The following is a 21,474-nucleotide window of genomic DNA, read 5'->3' as shown; positions in this document are numbered from 1 at the left end:
TGCAGCACTGATGGTTGTGCTGTTGCTTTCACTCAGACACCGCAGAAGTGGTGACTGCATAAACAGGACTAGGGTGGTTCTTACAGTCTCTTCTGTCACATTACAACATTGAAGGGCTGTCTTCCTGGATACTGGAGACGCCTTGTCTGCAGATAGCAATGTAGCTTTTTTCTTTTCTTTTCTTTTCTTTTTTTTTTTTTGGAGACGGAGTTTCGCTCTTGTTACCCAGGCTGGAGTGTAATGGCGCGATCTCGGCTCACCGCAACCTCCGCCCCCTGGGTTCAGGCAATTCTCCTGCCTCAGCCTCCTGAGTAGCTGGGATTGCAGGCACACGCCACCATGCCCAGCTAATTTTTTGTATTTTTAGTAGAGACGGGGTTTCACCATGTTGACCAGGATGGTCTCGATCTCTTGACCTCGTGATCCACCCGCCTCGGCCTCCCAAAGTGCTGGGATTACAGGCTTGAGCCACTGCGCCTGGCCGCAATGTAGCTTTTAGGCACACAGTTTTCTTCCTGAGGGCATGTTTCTTGGTAAGTTTTCCCTTTTTACGCCCTCTTCCCAAAGCCCCCAAACCTGTCATTTTTTAAACTTCAGGAAATAGGAAATGATTAAAATAATATGTTTATATCTACTGGCAATCTCTAAAGCCTTTACATTCCATATTGAGGTGTACTTCTAATGTATTTTCTGCCTCATATACTGTTTGTGTATTGACCTAGGACATTAATTTTTAATTAGCCATGTGCCACACATGATGGTTCAGTCAAGGACAGACTGCCTATATATGTAACATATAAGATTACATATAGAATACTCTATTTTTACTGTACCTTTTCTATGTTTAGATATATTTATACACAAATACCATTGTGTTGCAGTTGCCTACAACTCTAACAGTTACAGTTACATGCTGTACAGGTGTGTAACCTAGGAGCAACAGGCCATACCATATAGGCTAGATATGTGTTAGGCTACACATCTAGGTTTCTGTAAGAACCCTCTCATGCTTACACAATGATGGAATTGCCTGATGATGCAGTTGTCATAACATATCTTTGTTGTTAACTGATGCATGACTGTATTATTTATTTCAGTTCTCCACTCTATCTGAATGTGATTAGTTACTACATAAGGTGCTTGAGAAAAAAAGTGTAACCATGACATTGATAATTGGTAACAGGTACAAGTCTTTACTTTCAAAAAATTTGTTTAGATATTATTTGACTTTCAGCAATGATGATACTAAATAGGTACCATTTATTGAGTGCCCACACTATTTCAGATATTATGACAGTAGTATATCCACATCACTTGAATGGTACTTTTTACTTTCTTCCAATATAAGGATTCACAGAGTGTAATATGGTAATACGAAAAAAAAAAAGAAAAAGAGAAAAGAACATATTCTCTAGCAGCCAGAAGCTAAAATGAATGAATTATTTTAAAACTTATTTTTTCCAGAATAGAATTTTCCAACTAAACTATGAAAAATTTGGACATTTCCTTATACATTTTTAAAGTTACCAAGTGGAATAATAGAGTTGCATATGAGTTTTTAACTCTGTAGTTATTCTCAGTAATAAAAACATGTGTATGGCTCATCTAACCTTCTTTGTCAGATGCTGATTTTAAATTCTTTTTAGCTGTATGTATATAAATAAGAAGCATGAAAGTGACAATAAATCCACACAAAGAATCTATCTTTAGTAATGGATTTTGCCTGATTTATTCCCTTTATGTGCAGGTCAGATGAGCTGATGAAGACACTGAGTGCCTCAATGGTTAAAAACAAGCAGTGAGAGCATTCCCCCATGCAGTTCTGGGCATATGTGTGCAAGCAGAACACCGAAAATCAGGACTGAGCAGCCATCAAATAACTTGAGGTCAAGAACCTAGGGAACTGGGTCCATGTGAGTGAACAGGACAGGTAGAGCCTCAGATGGTAACTGGGAACTAGAGGGCAGATGACAAAGATTCTGAGTGTCAGGCAGAATAAAACTGAGGTACAGCAGGTCAAAGTGTGTGAGCAGTATAGCATCCAGAACAAAAGACTGAGATGACTAATAGAATTAAAAAATAATATTAATGCCCTTCCCCTTACAGAAAAGAATGGGGCTAAGTTTCCCTAGGCTCTGCAGATATCTTTAAGACATTCTGAATATGAAAATGCATGAAATGAGAGATAGTCCTTGGGTTTAGGGTTCTCAAGACCATCCCACCAGAAGGGCTCACAGGATTAAATATACATAATCATATTCATAGTTAGGCTTATTACAGTTAAAGAATATACAACAAAATCAGCAAAGGGAAAAGGTGCATGAGGAGAAGTTTGGAAGAAACGAGGCACACACTTCCAAGAGTCCTAAGGGAGTCACGCAGGATGTGCTCAGTTGCTCCAATAACAGACTTGCGACAGTAAGTGTGAAGTTATCAACCAGGAGAGCTCATTACTCAGTTCTCAAGGTTTTCATTGAGGGCTGGCAATGTAAGCACTCTCTTCCTAACATACACCAAAATTCCAGTCTCCCAGAAGGAAGGCGGGTGTTTAGCATAAAACACATTTTTCCTCAAGCAGCTTAGGCCATTCTTATCATTTAGGGAAAGTTTTATATCAGTGCAGAAAACTGTTTATCAGCCAAGTTCCCCCATACCAGGCAAGGGCCCAACCTTGCAAGCAGGTCTTTTTTAAGAAAAGAAGCTCAGGTTTGTCATGTTAACTCTTTTCTACACTGTCTCCACAATAATTTTCCCTTTTTGTTTCCTTTTCAGATATAGTTGCTTTTGTTTGCAAATGGGAATCCAGAAATGCTCCTATAATCCAAACAAACAAGCAAACTCAAGATAATTAACTCACCACACAGGACCTTAACTTCTGGATCTTATTTATTCTAGAGCTTTACTTATCCCAATGTATCATAAATGGGATTAGCCTGACTTCATGTAGCGGTATTTCCCTAAAACCATCATTTATATTGGTAGTGATTTCATAGGTCCATTAACCTCGGTTGGGACCAGTTTCTTTAAAATGAAAATGCAGTGATACAAATTAGAACCTGGGATGTCTGGTGACCGATGTTCACGATAGCATATTAGAGATATAGTTTCAGCAGTGAGTTTGTTGGGTGAGTCAGAAAAGGCCAAGAAGACAGAAAAATTTACTATGTTTTTTAACTATAAGGATGTCACAGGCTTTAATAGGAGCCAAGCAAACTCTCTCACTTTCCTGAAAAGGATAGTTGTCCAGATAATAAAAGCAGAGAAGCCGCATATTATCTGCTAAAACCATTCAAAGAATTCCAACAAATTTTGGATGGCCTTGATTGTCTAGAGCATGTGGAAGGGCTTCTTGTCCATTTTCCTTGGGAGGGTGAGGTATAGATTCTCAGAAACCAAATCTCTGGTATCATATCTGGCTCTGCTCTTAAGGATGCTCAATAAATGATTCTGACAAGTGCATATGGAGCAGACAGTTCATGAATACATGAGCTAACTTCTCAAGCAAGCTCAGGGTCAAGTGCCTACAGGTGGGCCAGAAACAGTGGTTCAACAGCTAGGTTCAAATAGCAAGTCTGAGAAAGGAGGGCATGAAATGGGAATGAAGAACTAGAGTGAAAAGCCAAGATGCAAAAGAGTGACGGTGACGGGAGGGCAAAAGCATGCAAGAGAAGCTGCTTGGAGAAACACAGAGGCCTATGGCTGACAGTGGGCTTTTTATAAGTTCTCTATGGTGTACTGAGTGAATAAAATAGTTCTGTTTAAAGGGATCTGAGCTGAGTAGGCAAACTTAATATTTAAAAAAGGAATATAAATGAAGGAAATACATGGTAATAAAAATTTAAAATATATTCTTAAATTTCCTTATGTGTCATAAGAATCATTCTTAAAAAAGCTTTCAACAGAAATAAAATGATCTGAAAGCAACTTTTTTTTTTTTAATTTTTTTTGAAACGGAGTTTTGCTCTTGTTACCCAGGCTGGAGTGCAATGGTGCGATCTCGGCTCACTGCAACCTCCGCCTCCTGGGCTCAAGCAATTCTCCTGCCTCAGCCTCCTGAGTAGCTGGGATTACAGGCACGCGCCACCATGCCCAGCTAATTTTTTGTATTTTCAGTAGAGACGGGGTTTCACCATGTTGACCAGGATGGTCTCAATCTCTTGACCTCGTGATCCACCAGCCTTGGCCTCCCAAAGTGCTGGGATTACAGGCGTGAGCCACCACGCCCGGCCCTGAAAGCAGCGTTTTTGAGCTACTGCAACAACCTGACATATGTAGCCTTAGAAAGACCTGTTTGCAAGGTTGGCCTTTGGCCGGTGTCTGGGAACGTGGTTGGTAAGCAGTTCCCTGCACTGAGTGGAAACTTTCCCTAAGTGGTAAGAGTGGCTCACTGTGACTAACTGTCTAGAATGTGGTTTATGCCAAACACCTGCACACAATGTCCCAGCTTTCCTTCTGGGAGTCTGGAATTTGGGTACATATTAGGCAAAAATTGGTTTTCCTTCTGAATTTTTTTTCTTCTGTAAGGAGATTCACAAACATAGCATTCCTGGAATTATCGCATTGGAATAGTCTACTTACCAGTCTTGAGTGACTATAAATCTTTGAATTAACCAAGCAAGTATCCTCAAAACAACAACGGTAACAAAAACCTATGCAATAACCTCTGGCCTGGTCTAGCAACTGGCAGTCTCTTCCCTCTAAAGAAATTACTTATTTACTGAGAGCCTAAGTCATGACACTTAGCTAATCTAAAATCCTCAGAAGTTCATTATTGTCTCGTGAATTATAATCAAACTTATAGCCTGGCACCCAAGCCTTTTACAGTTTGTCCTTGGCCTACATATACCATTTAGCTTTACACATTACCATTTTTCCCATTTATACTTTAACTGTTTGTTACTTGTGTGTGACATGTATGCTTTCCGTAAGAATTCTTTCAAAAATATCACAATCTGTGATTTCAATATATCTCAATTCAGGAAGAATTTTCTTGACCATCTACTATGTGCAAGGTTCAGTGTCCTGGGCACTGAAAGAGATAGTCAAATGAACAAGAAAAATAAACAAGAATTGATCCCCACTCTCTATGATGGATAATATAATTCAGAGTCACTTTCTGAAAACCATTCAAGTCCTTAATGTGTTAGATCTACAACATGCTCCATTGCCGGAACTTCCTTGGGGAGCTTGGTGTTTCCTGGACTGTTTGGATATTCCCAGTAACAACGTATTTAATTAGAATGCTTTTATTGGCTGGGCATGGTGGCTCACGCCTATAATCCCAGCACTTTGGGAGGCTGAGGCAGGTGGATCACCTGAGGTCAGGAGTTCAAGGCCAGTCTGGCCAACACGGTGAAACTCCTTCTCTATTAAAAGTACAAAAAACTAGCTGGTCATGGTGGTGGGCGCCTGTAATCTCAGCTATTTTGGAGGCTGCGGCAGGAGAACTGTTTTAACCAGGAAAGCGGAGATTGCAGTGAGCAGAGATCACGACATTGCACTCCAGCCTGGGCAAGAAGAAACTCCATCTCAAAAACAAAAAGAATGCTTTTATTCTATCTTTAAGTTTATCCCCCTTTTAAACAGCATTATCTGTCCATGTGCACACAGCTTTATTTAAAGACTCCTTCATAAAGTGATTTATTGTTCTACCTCTTCTTAGCTTGGTGTTATTGAAGAATAATTATTTGCAAATAAGAAGATCAAAACTTTACATATATTCTAGGTTTCTTTCTATCCTTCAGAAATAAAGTTAGGCATGTCTTCCCCAACTAATCACTATCTACTCAAGTGCTGAGAAAGCATGCCAACTGCTCCCGCATTAGAACTATTCCTGGCACACCGTAGGCACTTAGTAACAATCCTACCTGTATGGCTGTACAAAAAATTAATAGAATGGTAATCAATAATGCAAAGAAGCAAAAACTCAACAAGAGACAACATAAGCCAGTATCAAGGTCAGATCTTCACAATTTTCTGGTTTGTTCCTAATCACATTCTAGGACAGATGTTCCTGTTTTGGTTTATGGACTGAAATTTTTTGAAAAATTAATTTCAGCAGGCCCTCTGAATCCATTTTTATAAGAATCCTAAGCTGTGAAAGGAACAAAGGTTTTGGCAGATAGTATAATCAGAGTCAGGGATTGGCTCGGTTTGAATCCTTCAGGGTACTGAAAATGTGATAAAATAATTGCATAATTTATTAATGACCTAACGAAATTCTTATACATTATGCTGTAGAGCAATTCCACAGCCATTATCTCCTTTCATCCTAAGAACCCAAGAATGTTATCCTTTTAGTTATCAGAAATCACAACGTTAAAATGCAAATACTTAGGACTACCAGTAGCCTCAACCATTATCTTCTAAAACATTTTTAGAAAGCAAAGCATTAATAGGATTTGGACTGACGTTGGAGGTGGAAATTCTGATGCCCGTGACAGCTTTAGGGACCTGGGCGGCCAGTTCCCCACTCCCCACTCCTCCCCAGATTCTCCAAAAAAAGCTCAAGTCCTAACTTTGACCACGTTTGACAAAGAAGGGAGAGGAAACAGCCGTTTTGTAAAGTACTACTTCCAAACGCCACCCGTCAGGACAGATTCCAAACCACCTTAACTTGCTGCTGGTTTTAACTGAAAATAAATGGTACATAAGTAATCAGAAAGTCGCATTCCCAGACCTCTGACCAAAGAACCGAAAAAGGACAGCGAACGACCGGTTCCGAATTCTCTGAACCAAAGGGTCGGAAGAGCAGTTGAGAACAGGAGGAGGCAGGTCTTCCACGACAAACCCCGCCCCTCCCTCCCTCGTCGCTCATTGGTGGCGGCGTTAGGCCGCGACGGAGGGGCGGGCCTGTGGCTCGGTCGCTCACTTTCCGCACGGTCCCGTGCGCGCTGTGGGTGTGTTTCGGAAGGCGGGCGCGCGCGCGCTCACGTCGGAGGACCGGAAAGGAGGCGGGGCCGCGGCGGCGCGCGCTCCCGGAACGCGCGTAACGCAGACGGCGCGGATCGCAGGGAGCCGGTCCGCCGCCGGAACGGGAACTTGGGTGTGCGTGTTGAGCCGGGGCTCGTGGGAGGCTGTCGCGATGAACACGGTGCTGTCGCGGGCGAACTCGCTGTTCGCCTTCTCACTGAGCGTGATGGCGGCGCTCACCTTCGGCTGCTTCATCACCACCGCCTTCAAAGACAGGAGCGTCCCGGTGCGGCTGCACGTTTCGCGGATCATGCTGTGAGTGCTGCCGAGGCCGGGCCGGCGGGTGAGCCGAAGCCGGGCCGCCGCGCCGGGGCCGCGGGCAGGGCGTCTGGGTCGCGCTCTGGAGCGGTCGTTCGCCCCGGAGGGCGGTCGTCAGGGGTGCACCTCGCGGGCTTTTCCGGCGTCCCCTCGGAACTCGCACCCCTCCACCGTCAGTTCCCGGGCTTGCTCTTAAATGTTCATTTTGAGTGTTCCTCAGGTCGGTGCCTCCGTTTGCTTCCTGTTCCTCACTTCCCTCCACCCACGCCTGGCCAATGAGGGAGCAACACAACAGCAGAGCCGGCGCCGCCGCCCGCCCGGGCAGGCGCCTCCCGCGCGTCCGAGGCCGCTGGGGGTCCGCACGCGAGGCCCGCCGGGCGCCGCCGCCGCGCTCTGGGTCGGGCTTCCGTGGGGATTCCCGGCGGCTCTACCGCGCCGGAGGCCACTGGAGGGTGTTGTCTTTGTGTCATTCATCACCCGAGTTTGCCCTGTTTGACATTCCCTTTCCAGTTGTTGCCTTTGCACCATCAGGAGGCAATAAACGCTTCGCGGCTGCTTTGAAGTTGGCCGGAGATGTTCGGCACTGAGAATTAAGCATCTCAGCCTGCTGATACAGCGGGGTTTCTGTTTCGTTGGGTTTCTTTCTTTCTTAGTTTCTTTCTTTCTTTTTTTTTTTTTTTCAGTGCCAACCACTTGAAGAAATCTGCGGAAACGCAAAAAACAAAAAAAATGCAATTCGAAATGACAGTGTCATTTTGCTATTCCTTATTTAGTCCTTGATTTTATTCTCTGGCACTTTTGTCTTGATACGTCGTATTTCCTTCCCCCCAACAATCCCTCCCTACGCCGTTCTCATACCCTTCTCCTCTATTCCATCTTCCAATAAGTTCTTTAACCTTAGTTTATCTTTGTCAGAATCACCAAGAAGCCAGTCATCAAATAGCGAGCCTTCTCCCTGCACCTCTTTTTTTTTTTCTTTTTTAAAATTACTGATGTTTATTAGACGTTGTTCGAATAGACCTGAGGTGGAAACCAGCACTGCCACTGTCAGCCCTGTGAGGGTTAGGAGAGCTTGGTGCATACTAAACACTGAACAGATGTTAGCTGTTGCTGTCTTGAGCAAGTTTCTTACCATTCTGTGCTTTAATTTCCTTTTCTTTAAGATGGAAGTAATACCTAATTGGTAGGTTGTGAGAATTATTTTAAATAATTTTGAAAAATACTGTCAGTGAGTCTGACCCGTAGTAAACAGTAAATAGCAGCTGGTTACAGTAGTCTCCCCTAAATGGGGGTAAGTATACCTTCCAAGACCCCCAGTGGATGGCTGAAACCTTGGATAGCACCAAACCCTATATATACTGGGTTTTTCCTATACCCTACATACATACCTGCATATGCTAAAACTTACAAATTACACACAATAAGAACAATAACATAATAGAACAACTGTAACAATATACTATAAGAGTTATGTGAATATGGTCTTTCTGTCAAAATATCTTATTTTGCTGGACTCACCTATTTTCACGCAGGGTTGACCACGGATAATTGAAACCGGAAAGTGAAACCTCGGATGAGGGGGTGATTTCTGTATTATCCATTAATATTCCATCTGTCAGTATTCCATACCACCTTGTAGTCATGTGTAGCTTTCTTATACCCATTCTGCAAAATTGTTGTACAGCAAGTATTTACAATTCTTTTTAGCAGTTTGGGATTTTCTTAAGGTATATGAAATTAGCTGATGACCTACTTTCATATTGGATTAGAATGTTTATCCTGTTTTCACACTTACAGGTTTCTCTGGTTTTTACTTGTTTCTTTGTGGTATTACTGTTTCACTTGTGCACACACCTATGTTCTTTCTTTTTAAGTAATTAGTGAATTTTGTATGTTCTATTGGAAGGTTGGTAAAACTTTTATGTTTACTTCTAGAAAAAATGTAGAAGATTTCACCGGACCTAGAGAAAGAAGCGATCTGGGATTTATCACATTTGATATAACTGCTGATATCCTTTAAGAAAATATTTTATTACTTTTTCTATAGTTTTATAATGAGATATGTAATGAGATATTTAATGATTTGGGGGACACTATAACTATCACTGAATTAGCCAAACCTTGGAAATTCCTGTGCCTTTTTCATCAGTAAAATAATGTTAATACTTCCCCGTCACACTTTGAGAAAACTTTATAGATTTCATGAGTAGTTGTGTGAACATACTTTATATTCTTAATGGATACATTAAATTGATTGAAAGCTATGTACGAAAGTTTGAATCTGCTTTTTAGAAAGAAAAAATAGAATTAGATCATTTTGAAAAAGAAGGAAAAATATTACCAATGCTCAGCCTGCCTGTAAATATTTAATGTACAATTTCAAATAATATATCCATATTTTATTATAGCAGAGAGAAATATATGTTTAAAAAACATCTGTTATGATTCAAAAGATCGTATCAAAATTATTGGTAAACTGGTTGCTTTTTGCCATCATAACTCTTTCTATAAAAACTTTCGTAGAAGTCAGAAAATACTAACAATTAAGAGTTTCTTTAGTGGGGATATTTAAATATTTTCTCGACTTAGAGTTTCCATCTTTTGACAACTCTGATCATTTTGGCCAGGCTAGTCTTTTTTTAGGGCCTTAGGTTAATATTGTGGCAATGTTCTCCGCCATTTCTAGCCTAATCTCTCCTACCTTTTTAATACCCCATGATTTAAATAGTTGTGGAGACTGAACAGTCTGAACTTGTGTGAAAGTAAAGCTGATCATATACTTGGAGAATTTATCTAGTTTGCCTTTCTATGACCATGAAAGTTGCTTTCAGTTTAAGGTTTAATATATTATTGGATTTAGAAATAGACTAAAAATTAGTTCTGTAGGTACCTTTTTAGGAAATCAGAAAAGTCTTATGCTGTATTTCATATGTGTACTTTTAAGTCTTTGTGTCACTTAAAAATTACTCAAGGGAATTTGGGCCCACTGTGAGAATAGTAATTTTGTGTATTATTTGTGTATTATTATGAAATTTCCTGGTTTCCATGGTCTTTATTTATTAGCAATCTCATTATTTGTAGTTTCTTCAGACTTTCTTAATGCTGCTGCTACTACTACTTAAAATTGTACTTGTTCTTGTAAACAGCAGTCCTAGACTTGATCAGTTCTAAAGGAGTGATTCTTAGTGATTACACCTAATTAATAATGGAATGTAACAAACACGTTGCTACCAGTATGGAAACTGATATAGTACTCTGCTTTTTGCTTCGTATCAGCGCCAGTCTTGTTAATTCTGGTGAAGTTCTTTTCCTCTTTGGGAAACCGAATTGATGGTGTCATTTGCATCTTTGAGAGACATTTTAATGTCTACTTAGATGTGACCAAAAATGACATGTACAATTTATTATACTTGGTTAATTATTGAGCCTTATGTTTGTATATTGTTAAATTTAGATAGTGGTGATTGTGTATACTTTAGAGCTCCCGTGGAATTGTATTTGTTTGAAATATTAAGTCCTTTTTTTTTTTTTAACACAGTTGATGTTACAGAAAACCAGATTTTAGATTCGTTCTTTTATCAATCAAAGTATCTCAGCTAGTAACCCTCCGAGGATTCTAGTAACCTTCCAAGGATTACATGGAGGGTTACTAGCTGAGATACTTTGACAGATAAAAGAGTATGGGAAGATGCAGAAAATCCCATGCTGACATTTTTTGGTTTTGGAATAAGCTGGATTTCACAATATATTTATCTTCTGCATATTTTTATCAAATTAGTGGCATATTATGTTTCTGGGCCACCTTTTTTTCTGATTTAGTTTTACTATTGTTATGGATAAATAACCTAAGAATAATTAAGATCTATTTGAAAGTGATATACTGCTCATAAATTTATATTTTCCTTAATTTACTTACATCTAGAGAATATATTTGATTGGAATGTTAAGCAGTTGTTTCTTTATTTATCAGCAGAATATTCAACAAAAAATAATGTAAGTATATCTAATTAGAAGTATTTTAATAGTTATTGAAAGCCTTATTCTTTATGAAAGAATATACATTTTATATATAAATAAAATCTAAGTTACCTAGCAAAAAATCAGAAGCCTGTGGAGAGGTAGCTCTGTTCTGAAAACTTTATCTCTTTTGTGAGACTCTTTATTTATTTATTTTGCTATTTGTTCTATAGCTCTCGATCACTGGGATCTCCAGAATGGAGTCCATGCAAAGTAATATATGTGTGTAAGGAAAACAATTAAGAGCTTCTAATAATTTAAAGTAAAAAAAGAAGAGAAGCTTTACTAATACTTGTTCTATGAACTGACGTTAAAACTCATATTGAGCCCTTAAGTCAGATAGATGGTCACATTCTACAACATGCAGATATTCTGGAGGAAGAGGAAGAATTCTGCAGATCAAGAAGTTAACCGTGCTACCTGGCATACATTTATTTGCTTTCAGCATGTTGCAAAACATTGCAGTATATGCAATATATAAGTGGATTATATTATCTGATTTTAGCTAATCCTCTCAAAGTGGAAAAGTAGCTTAAAAAGATTTCTGCAAAGAAATCACAGACTGAAGATAATTATAATAATTCATTACATGAACAATAGGAAAATGGTGGAACTCACAGTTGTATTCCTCTTCTGAGCTGCTTGTGTCACACTTAAGGATAAAAAAAGCACAAAAACAAGCTGAGTAGATATGACAAGTTAGCCGAGACACTATCAATACTATTAATTAATAATTATGCATGTGTATTACCTACAAAATTTGTAAAAACATGTATTTTGAGGATTTGTGATCAGAAACCATTGGAGCCACTTTCAGTAGTAAAATCAGAAAGATATTGCTGAACTATATCAACTAGGAAATGGAGCTGGTAGTATTGCTACTCAGCAGTTTATTCTTTAAGCTAAAATACTGTGTCTCCACAGCTACAATTAGAGAGCTGCATGGTGACTTACTTGAATCAACAAAATTTGAGACCTGTGATTATAATTCTCATCATGAAGATACATAACCAGAAGCTCTAAATATTGTTAATAATTTTTGAACTTGAGATTATTTTAAAATCCATCTTAGTATCAGATACTTTCCTTTTTAAAAAACATGGTGTGAGCTGTTTTGGTAGTCTTAGCCACATACTTACAATTAATTAATATCCCTACCGATTGAGAAGAGTTTGCCTTTGTTTTGGGGTTACATGGGATTCATTAATCTGAGTATCTGAGTACTTGAACTAGTTTTTGTTTGTTTGTTTGTTTGTTTGTTTTGTTTTTTGAGAGAGAGTTTCACTGTTCTTGCCCAGGCTGGAGTACAGTGGGGTGATCTTGGCTCATTGCAACCTCTCTCTGCCTCCTGGATTCAAGCAATTCTCCTGCCTTATCTTCCCAAGTAGCTGGCATTATAGGCACCCACCACCATGCCCAGCTAATTTTTTGTATTTTTTGTAGAGACAGGGTTTCACCATGTTGGCCAGGCTAGTCTCGAACTCCTCACCTGAGGTGATCCACCTGCCTTGGCCTCCCAGAGTGCTGGGATTACAGGTGGGAGCCACTGTGCCTGGCCTGAACTAGTTTTTTAAATCAAAATTATAATTTATAATTTTTAATTAGATGCTATTAAACTGTTATATCGAAACCTATTAAAACTGTTAGTTTATGATTGAAAGTTATTAGTCTAGTTGAGAGCTTTTGTTGCAGACAGTGTGGGGGTGGAGATATTTATATAGAATATTGTGCAAATATTAATAGAAATCTGAGATTCAAATTTAGTGTTGATATCAAGGTATAAAGTGGTAGACTTAAAAATCTGAGAGTGAAATCTATACAGTTAAAATATACAGTTTTTTGTTTTTTTTTGAGACGGAGTTTCACTCTTGTTACCCAGGCTGGAGTGCAATGGCGCAATCTCGGCTCACCACATCCTCCGCCTCCTGGGTTCAGGCAGTTCTCCTGCCTCAGCCTCCTGAGTAGCTGGGATTACAGGCACGCGCCACCATGCCCAGCTAATTTTTTGTATTTTCAGTAGAGACGGGGTTTCACCATGTTGACCAGGATGGTCTCAATCTCTTGACCTCGTGATCCACCCACCTCGGCCTCCCAGAGTGCTGGGATTACAGGCTTGAGCCACCGTGCCCAGCCTAAAATATACAGTTTTTTACCTGAGTTTCCCTTATGTTTGTCATTAGTGTAGTCTGGAGCTAATTTGTAGTTAAAGATGGGCCTACCTTCTTTATTTTATTTGAATTATATACTTTGAAAAGAGTGACACAATCAGTTTTATCTGTTTCATGGTTTGATTAGCTAACTGGAATTTTTAGCACTTCAATTTATTATACATTTATTTTAAGCATGCATTTTATGCCAGGGTGTTTTTAGGCACTAGGAATATTGACATGAATAAGTTTTGATCCCAGTCTTTCAGAATCAATAAAATCTTAAACAGAAAAGTTATTCTTGAAGAGCAACATCTATAAATACACATACTCTACGAGTTTTAACAAACTATTGAAATAAATGTCACCTTTGTGATGGGTATACTTACACTCTACTTACAATTCTATACTTACTAAGCTATTACAACTTAACTATACCTATAATTTATCCTAGCATAACTAGAAAGTTAAACCAATTTGAAATTTGACAGATTATTTGGTAAAAAAAATTATTTTACTTCAGCATATCTTTGATTCTGTTTTCTTCAGTTTTCATGTTTCTGTTTAATATTAGAAACAAACTTTAAAGTGTGGATTCAAACCCTCTTAGAAATAACTGCTCCACCTTTCGTTTTAGTGAATGTCGTCATCATAACTGAGTAATTGGCCTTGCAAGCTAATAGATGCTAATTTAATAAGAACAAATTCCTTGGGATTTAGTAGTGGCCACAAATGTGTTTTCTTTCCATTTCGTGCTTTTAATTTTCTAAATGGAACTTGTTTGTAATATGTTGAAAGAGTGGCTTAAAATAATTGACCTCTAGAATTTTGCCTGATGAAACTGATGCATGTATTTTTTTTTAATTAAAGGGAAACAAGCTCTTTAGACGGCTTCATTTCTTTAGGGATTTCTTCATTTCTTCAAGAGTTTGTAAAGAAATCTTGGAGAAGATTTCTTAGAAATTTTCATGATATAATTAATCAACAGTAACCTGTATTAGCAGTGTGATGGAACAGGGATTGGTTCTGTTTTCCTGGCACCATTTAGGATCCATGCTGAGCTGGAGAGTCTTAGAAATTTTACAAGGAAAAGTGATTGAAAAGAATACTTCCCTTTCAGGGATTTAATTCATCTGTTCCTCCAAAGGCCTCACTTTTTAGAGATCTTATAGATCAGAAACTGTGTACTAAGTTATGAAGGCCCTAAGTAATACAGTTGAGTTAGCAAAAGGAATGAATTCCTTCAGGGAATTATCATTCATCTCTCCGAGAAAAATTTGCCCCCTTTTTGTATCTGTTTGCTATCATTTGTATGCATTAAGATTTCAGCAAGCACCTCAAAGTTGGATTCATTAGCATGTCAGTCTATTTGCTTACTAATACTTTTATTTTGAAGTGATACGATATTTCCGATGAGCTATCTAATTAATTTTCATTTTAATATAGGCTCTGAACCAAGTTGTCCTGTGGGACAAGATTGTTTTGAGAGGTGATAATCCGAAGCTGCTGCTGAAAGATATGAAAACAAAATATTTTTTCTTTGACGATGGAAATGGTCTCAAGTGAGCAATTCTTGGTCTTTTCTCTCTCTCTCTCTTTTTTTTTTTTTTTTTTTACATTTAATAAGAGGTGAAAAGGAGAGAAAGATGTATTTTTATTTTAAGCAAGAATACTCAAGAGTAAAAGGAGAAAAATTGGGAGAGAGGTATTTATGCATATCTGAACTGAAAGATTGGGTGGAAATGCAAAGTGGGATCTAAGATAAGTAAGCAACACTCTTGCAGTATGTGAAATGTCATAGTCTAACTATTAAAGCTTCTATCCTAAGTGTATACAAGGACTATGGGCTTATTCAGATATGGTAGGGCTGTGGTTGTCAAATTAAAGGGCTCCTTGCTGAGAGTGAGCCAGGAAACCTCAGAAGCAGCGTGTTGGATCTAGGAGTTGATACCAGTTAGCAGAACTAGTGTTGGTTCTTCGAACATGACTTCTCTAAAGCTCAGTTTAGAGTGATGGATCTCTCAGATGATTTTTACCTCTTAGACTCTATTGGGAAACATTGGAACTAATTTTAGAAGAGAGCTGTTTTGCCAAGCCAGACCTCTGTATTTGCATTGAAAATTTCAGAACATGAGAGTTTTAATTTGTTAAGGTTTGTCCGTCTAGATAATAATAGAAATTCCTAGCTCGTCTGTTTTTACATTTACCGTTTTAATCATTTAAGCTTTTTTGGTTGATAGTTCTATTAACTGCAGCTGTGAGTTTAGATGGGTCATCATGGGATATCAGTAAGTGTAATACCGTGTCTTCTAGCATTGTCCTTGGATTTTAGGTGATATGAGAAAATAGTTCTTGCAGATTAGCATATTAGGATTTCTATAAGAATATATGGCTATAAATAAAAGTATTCAACATCCCAGTGTTTGACTTAAAATTTTTTTTTGAACTACTAGAATTTCTGATGACTTGTGTTTATTATGTCTTTTTATAGGGGAAACAGGAATGTCACGTTGACCCTGTCTTGGAATGTCGTACCAAATGCTGGAATTCTACCTCTTGTGACAGGGTCAGGACATGTATCTGTCCCATTTCCAGATACATATGAAATAACGAAGAGTTATTAAATTATTCTGAATTTGAAACAACATATTTTTATACTTAATGAATTGTATCTCATTTATCTCTTCCCTTGCATCTTCATTTGTTGTTAGTTTTGTTGTTGTTGTTGTTGTTTGGTTTTTTTCGGTATAAGACCTAACATCAAAAGGCCTGTTTGAAGGGAAAGGTTAATGGGCTGCTTAATTTTACAAACAAAAAAGAAACCATGGCTGTCACAGTGAAGTATTATCTTACAAGAATAAGAACTACATAAAAAGGATTGTAAAAAATACATATTTGAAGTATTCCCTGTATTTCTGTTACTCTTTATGGAATATAAAGTGAGCATGAAGGGTAGTTAAAACCTTCAGGTGCCTGTAGAGTCATAATAATTCTGTATTTTGTGCCTTGCATTCACGCAAGTTCACATTGGATGTGATTTAAAAGTAGATATTCTCTTTTATCTTTTTAAGGATATGTTTGAATCCTGGAAAATTAATATGGTTATTTGTTAGAAGTCCGGTTTATAAAAAAGCCAAAAGTAATGGAATTTTATTCCATTTGTCTTAGGCAGGCCCATAATATTTGTTTTTCTTACATGTAACTAGCAATTTTCTCCACTTAAAGACTAAATACCTCTTTATATGATGTAAATCATTCTAATTCATTTTAAAATCTTTTAGGTCAACCAAATGTGTGTCTTCAGTGCTTTCTCTAAAAATGTTCCTTTATAGCTTTGTACATTTTTTAAGCATTGCCATTGAAAGTTGAAAATGTTTGCATGGTTTATCCTCTGAGTACGTTTCTTCTAGTGAGCATGCCTACTGCCACTAAGTGAATTATTTACGACTTTTTGTAGGTCCATATTTTAATTATTGGGATAATAATTGTGGTATGCTTTCCATTTACAAACCACTCATATACTTTAGTGTATGTCATCCTTAATAATCTAACAAGGTAAGTAGTATAAGTGTTAGCTCTTTGCAGATAAAGAAACTGAAACCCAGAAGTTTATTGAATTGTTACATAGTGAGCAAGGAGTGGTGTTAAAACTTGAACTCAGATCTACTAATTCTCTGAGCTCATCCTTTTATACCTGAGATTGCAGACTAATCAAATATCACTTATAACCTTCTGATTTTTTTTTTTTTTTTTTTTGAGACGGAGTTTCACTCTTGTTACCCAGGCTGGAGTGCAATGGCTCGATCTTGGTTCATTGCAACCTCCGCCTCCTGAGTTCAAGCAATTCTCCTGCCTCAGCCTCCCGAGTAGCTGGGACTACAGGCATGCGCCACCATGCCCAGCTAATTTTTGTATTTTTAGTAGAGACAGGGTTTCACCATGTTGACCAGGATGGTCTCGATCTCTTGACCTCGTGATCCACCCGCCTCGGCCTCCCAAAGTGCTGAAATTATAGGCGTGAGCCACCACGCCTGGCCTCTGATATTTTTTTGTTACCCTGGAAACCCCTTCTATCACTCCTAGAAAAGGTTTCTCATTTTATTTGGAAGTGACTAATTTTCAGGCTGCCAACTTATATTGAGGTAATATTTTATTCTCTTCATAAATTTATTTCACTTATACTAAAAGTATAAGGATATCTACATATATGTAAAAATAATACACAATACATGATTGAATACATGATCATATTTAACATGATTTTTTTTTTCTGCTGTGGAGAAATAAACATCCTCAAATTAGCAACTGCAAATCAGTTACCCTTAGAAAAATAAGACCAACCACTGTAGTTACACTGTTAGCAGTAATTAAAAAGGGCTAATATTTTCTAATATTAAACTATTAATAATAAACATTTCTTATATTTACCTTATGTGAAATATATCACTAGTTACATTAATTTTAGCATCTATGGTATGGAGTTGTATAGTTCATGTAAAAGCATGTGGGTATGGGTTTTTCAAACCATCACAAAGGTCAAAGGTGTCATGAATGCTAAACTGTGCTTGGCTACCAGCTTTTTCATTAAACTTTTCTGGGTCTTGGTTTCTTTATCTGTAAAATAACAGAGTTGGACTAGTTAACTTCAATGGTGGTCCTTTTACACCATACAAGTCTATAAAATTTGTCTGTTCAGCAAAGAGATTGAACAGAAAAGCATGTTAGTAATATGAAGACAGGAAAATGAGTGAAAAACTAACACATAACTCATATTGATCTACTTTATTTCTGTTAGATTTTACACTCAGAATATTTAACCTCATTTACTTTGTACAAAGACTAGACATGGAAACTTAAAATGTGCAGGTGTCAAAGCTTAAAAATCGGGGCGTCTTCTTTAAAGAAGGTATGCGCTATAAGCCTGCAGTCTTAACCAGACTGGTACCAGTTTAACAGTTCATAATACTTCTGTGATGAGTAGATCTGTTAGTCTGGTAGAGATTAATGTTGAAATTTACTTGAATTACAATTTTTTTGACAAGCCCACCTTTTTTTTTTTTTTGGAATTTGGTGAGGAAGACAAGTAAAAATATCCAACTAGCACAATGTGGATAAAGTTGTTTGCTTGACTAAGGGAAACTGCTCAGAACAAGAATGCTTCAACACGGGAATAAGGACCCTCAGTCTCAGGAACTCATTTTTGGGTGCAGTTTCTACATTTAAAAAATTGACTTGTGTTCAGTTTGATGACCATTTCATTTGGTTTAGTCTCAGTGTTTTAAAGAAATCTCATAACGTTCTACAAAGACACAAAGCTTCAGGTTTATACAAAACTATGATTAGAAATATGTGAGCCCAGAAATGATTCTGAGATAAGAGAATAATTTTAAGATACTTATTTAAAAGTAATTATGGTTAGAAATGAATTAATGTAAAAATGTGCTCACATATTCGTTTCTCTAACAGTTTAACCTGGACAACCATCTGTATCAGTGTTTTTTATCCCCCTAGTTGATTATATTTAGTTTCTTTATTTCGAAAGGAAAATAACAAAAAATTTCAGAAATTCCTAAGCGTGTAATAGGAAAGTGGGTTATTTTGAATTTCCTTTCCTGGAATTATTTTACAGTTCTTTGGTGGGTCTGGTCAGCCACTTAATAGCTGGGCTTTAAGATTAACCTCTAATAGCTAATGGCTGGGCTTTATCTCTATGATGATAATCTTAAAGCCCAGCTATTGATAATGAACATTTTTCACTATTTTTTTCTATCTGAAGCTTAGAGATCTAAAGCTTTGGATTTTTTGGGTATATGTCAATGGAGGTATTATTTTATAATACTTTGTGTTGACATGAAGTGGGTTCATGGGGGGGGGAACCATAAGCTGTGAACATGGGTAGTAAACAAACATAATCATTTCAAAGCTTTCCTTGCTTTTAGCAGAGAAAAGCCTGTATACCTTACATGTGACTGCCAGTCGTTTAAAGAGATCTGTTTCAAAAAGTTGTTGCATGTTTTTGATGCAATCTGGGAAATTGTTTACTTCACAATATAGTCATAAAACATTCATGAAAATACTAAATATATGTTTGAGGATTTTTCTTTTTCTTTTCTTTCTTTTTTTTTTTTTGGAGGTGGAGTTTTGCTGTTATGCCCAGGCTAGAGTGAAGTGGTGCGGTCTCGGATAACTGCAACCTCCATCCCCCCCTAGGTTCAAGTGGTTCTCCTGCCTCAGCCTCCGGAATAGCTGGGATTACAGGTGCCCACACCACGCCCGGCTAATTTTTGTATTTTTAGTAGAGACAGGGTTTTGCCATGTTGGCCAGGCAGGTCTTGAACTCCTGACTTCAGGCAATCCACCCGCCTCGGCTTCCCAAAGTGCTAGGATTATAGGCATGAGCCACCATGCCCGTGTAAGGATTTTTCTTAATCGCAATAAATATTCAGCATTTTTTCTAATGACAATGAATTTTGTTTACAAGTAAAAGTATGCATTTTAAAAGACTCAGATTTATGCTTTTTATGTGAAGCTGCTGAACTAAAAGTAAATGGACGAAACCAAGTCTAGTAGGTTTTTTTCTTTTTCTGGTGGGGGTGGGATGGGGGAGGTTAATTACACCTAAAATATCTTCTCCAGAGACTGTATGCTCCTATATAGACTGTAAGCTCTTTGAGGGCAGTCTGTCAGATTTATCTTTGTATCTTGCCCAGCGCCTAGTATAGTGCTTTGCACATAATGGGTGCCCAATAAATACTGATGATGAATGAAGTTGTGTTTTTAATGTGACCAAATCATGGGGATTGTTGGTAATTAATACTGTCCTCCTTTGTGAGTGCTGCTTTTTTTCATCTTGAGCTCCTAATGACATTAGATCTTCCTTTCAAGGTCAGTTGGACAGTCAAGTTAAATGCTGCTCTTGCTCTAGTTGCTGTGACCTGTGTTGTTTCTGGCTTTTGCTGAGAGCCGTGATAGTGGCTAGTGATAAGGCTCATACATAAATCGCTTTACTTTAAAGTAACGCTTACTGTAGACCTGACCGAAATAATAATATCAGAATGCCTGTTTAAAGTATAGCTCAGGAAAAAAATGGGTTAAAGCGAATGGTTGATTCTTTGAAAGCCAAGGGTGTTGGCTGAGCCTCTGCCAGCTTCTTGGGCACTTTAGCTGCTTTGGTTTACTGCTACCACACATCCCAACTCATCAGACCGCACCGAGTATACTTTGAGCGAAACCTACACAACCCTGAGCAGACTTCTGATAGAATCCAATTCCAAGTTTAAGATGAATTAAGCTGTGGAAATTCTACTCTTTCTCTATATTGATCTCAGAAGAGATAGAAGTTTCTCAAAGGGAACATTTATTTACTGGTGAATTCAGACAATCAAATTCTCAAAACAATAAAAAAGCATTGATTTTAGAGGGTAAGGGTTTTTAACAAGTTCATGTTATCAGGAGTGATACAAGAAGTCAGCCTGGGCAACAGAGTGAGACTCCATCTCAAAAAAACCAAAACAAAACAAATTTTGGTCTTGCCGCGTTAGCTTAGCATTAACTTTAAGAGATTCTGTATGTTTTTTTTTTTTAATGAAGGTGTAGTTCATAGTTCATTTTCATTGTTAAGCAATAATTCATTATAGTCATCCATAGCAATCTGGAGTGAGCATAATTTATTGTTCTGTTGATGGACTGATGAACATGTGCACTGAATATTCCTGTATGGGCAGCCTGGTGTATGTGTTTCTCTAGGAAAGGGATCTTCACATTTTGTTGCTTGAATAGCAATTTTTTTTTAACTTTCTTAAATATGAAAATTTTTCATCTTGTTATAGATATAACTTTTGGCACATTGCAAATATTAACATTTTAAAGTACAAAGTGCACATTACTTTTTTTGTATTACTTTAAAAATGTACCTAAAGGTATCCAGTGGAATATGCTATTTATATGATTTAATACAATAACTCATTTTCTGATGGACAGATTCTCCCTTAATGGCCAAAGTTTTTATCATTTCTTTTTCAAATCATATTTACATGCCTCTAACAAAATTTTGTCCTACTAGATAATACTCTAGAGAGTG

General features: G+C 37.8%; 2 protein-coding genes across 5 annotated transcripts in view; one reads left to right on the top strand and one right to left on the bottom strand.

The window, feature by feature from the left end:
* ASB5 (ankyrin repeat and SOCS box containing 5) overlaps positions 1-6,793 on the bottom strand; it is a 115,815-nt gene extending 109,022 nt beyond the window's left edge. For all 4 annotated transcript variants that reach the window (XM_078366230.1, XM_078366231.1, XM_078366229.1 and 1 more), the window contains exon 1: positions 6,680-6,793. The gene's annotated coding sequence lies outside the window, so the exon portion shown is untranslated. The remainder of the gene's footprint in view (positions 1-6,679) is intronic.
* Positions 6,794-6,979: 186 nt separating this feature from the next.
* On the top strand, positions 6,980-20,158 carry SPCS3 (signal peptidase complex subunit 3). Its single transcript, XM_054252773.2, has 5 exons — positions 6,980-7,227; positions 9,166-9,241; positions 11,149-11,223; positions 14,841-14,956; positions 15,886-20,158. The coding sequence occupies exons 1-5, from the start codon at positions 7,085-7,087 to the stop codon at positions 16,016-16,018; spliced, it is 543 nt and encodes a 180-aa protein (XP_054108748.1). The 5' UTR covers positions 6,980-7,084; the 3' UTR covers positions 16,019-20,158.
* The last annotated feature ends 1,316 nt before the right edge of the window (positions 20,159-21,474 follow it).

Source organism: Callithrix jacchus, chromosome 3 (genome assembly GCF_049354715.1).
Source record: "Callithrix jacchus isolate 240 chromosome 3, calJac240_pri, whole genome shotgun sequence".
NCBI classification, from domain to species: Eukaryota; Metazoa; Chordata; class Mammalia; order Primates; family Cebidae; genus Callithrix; species Callithrix jacchus.
The sequence above is the reverse complement of the archived record's forward strand: the minus strand, read 5'-3'. Positions and strand labels throughout refer to the sequence as shown.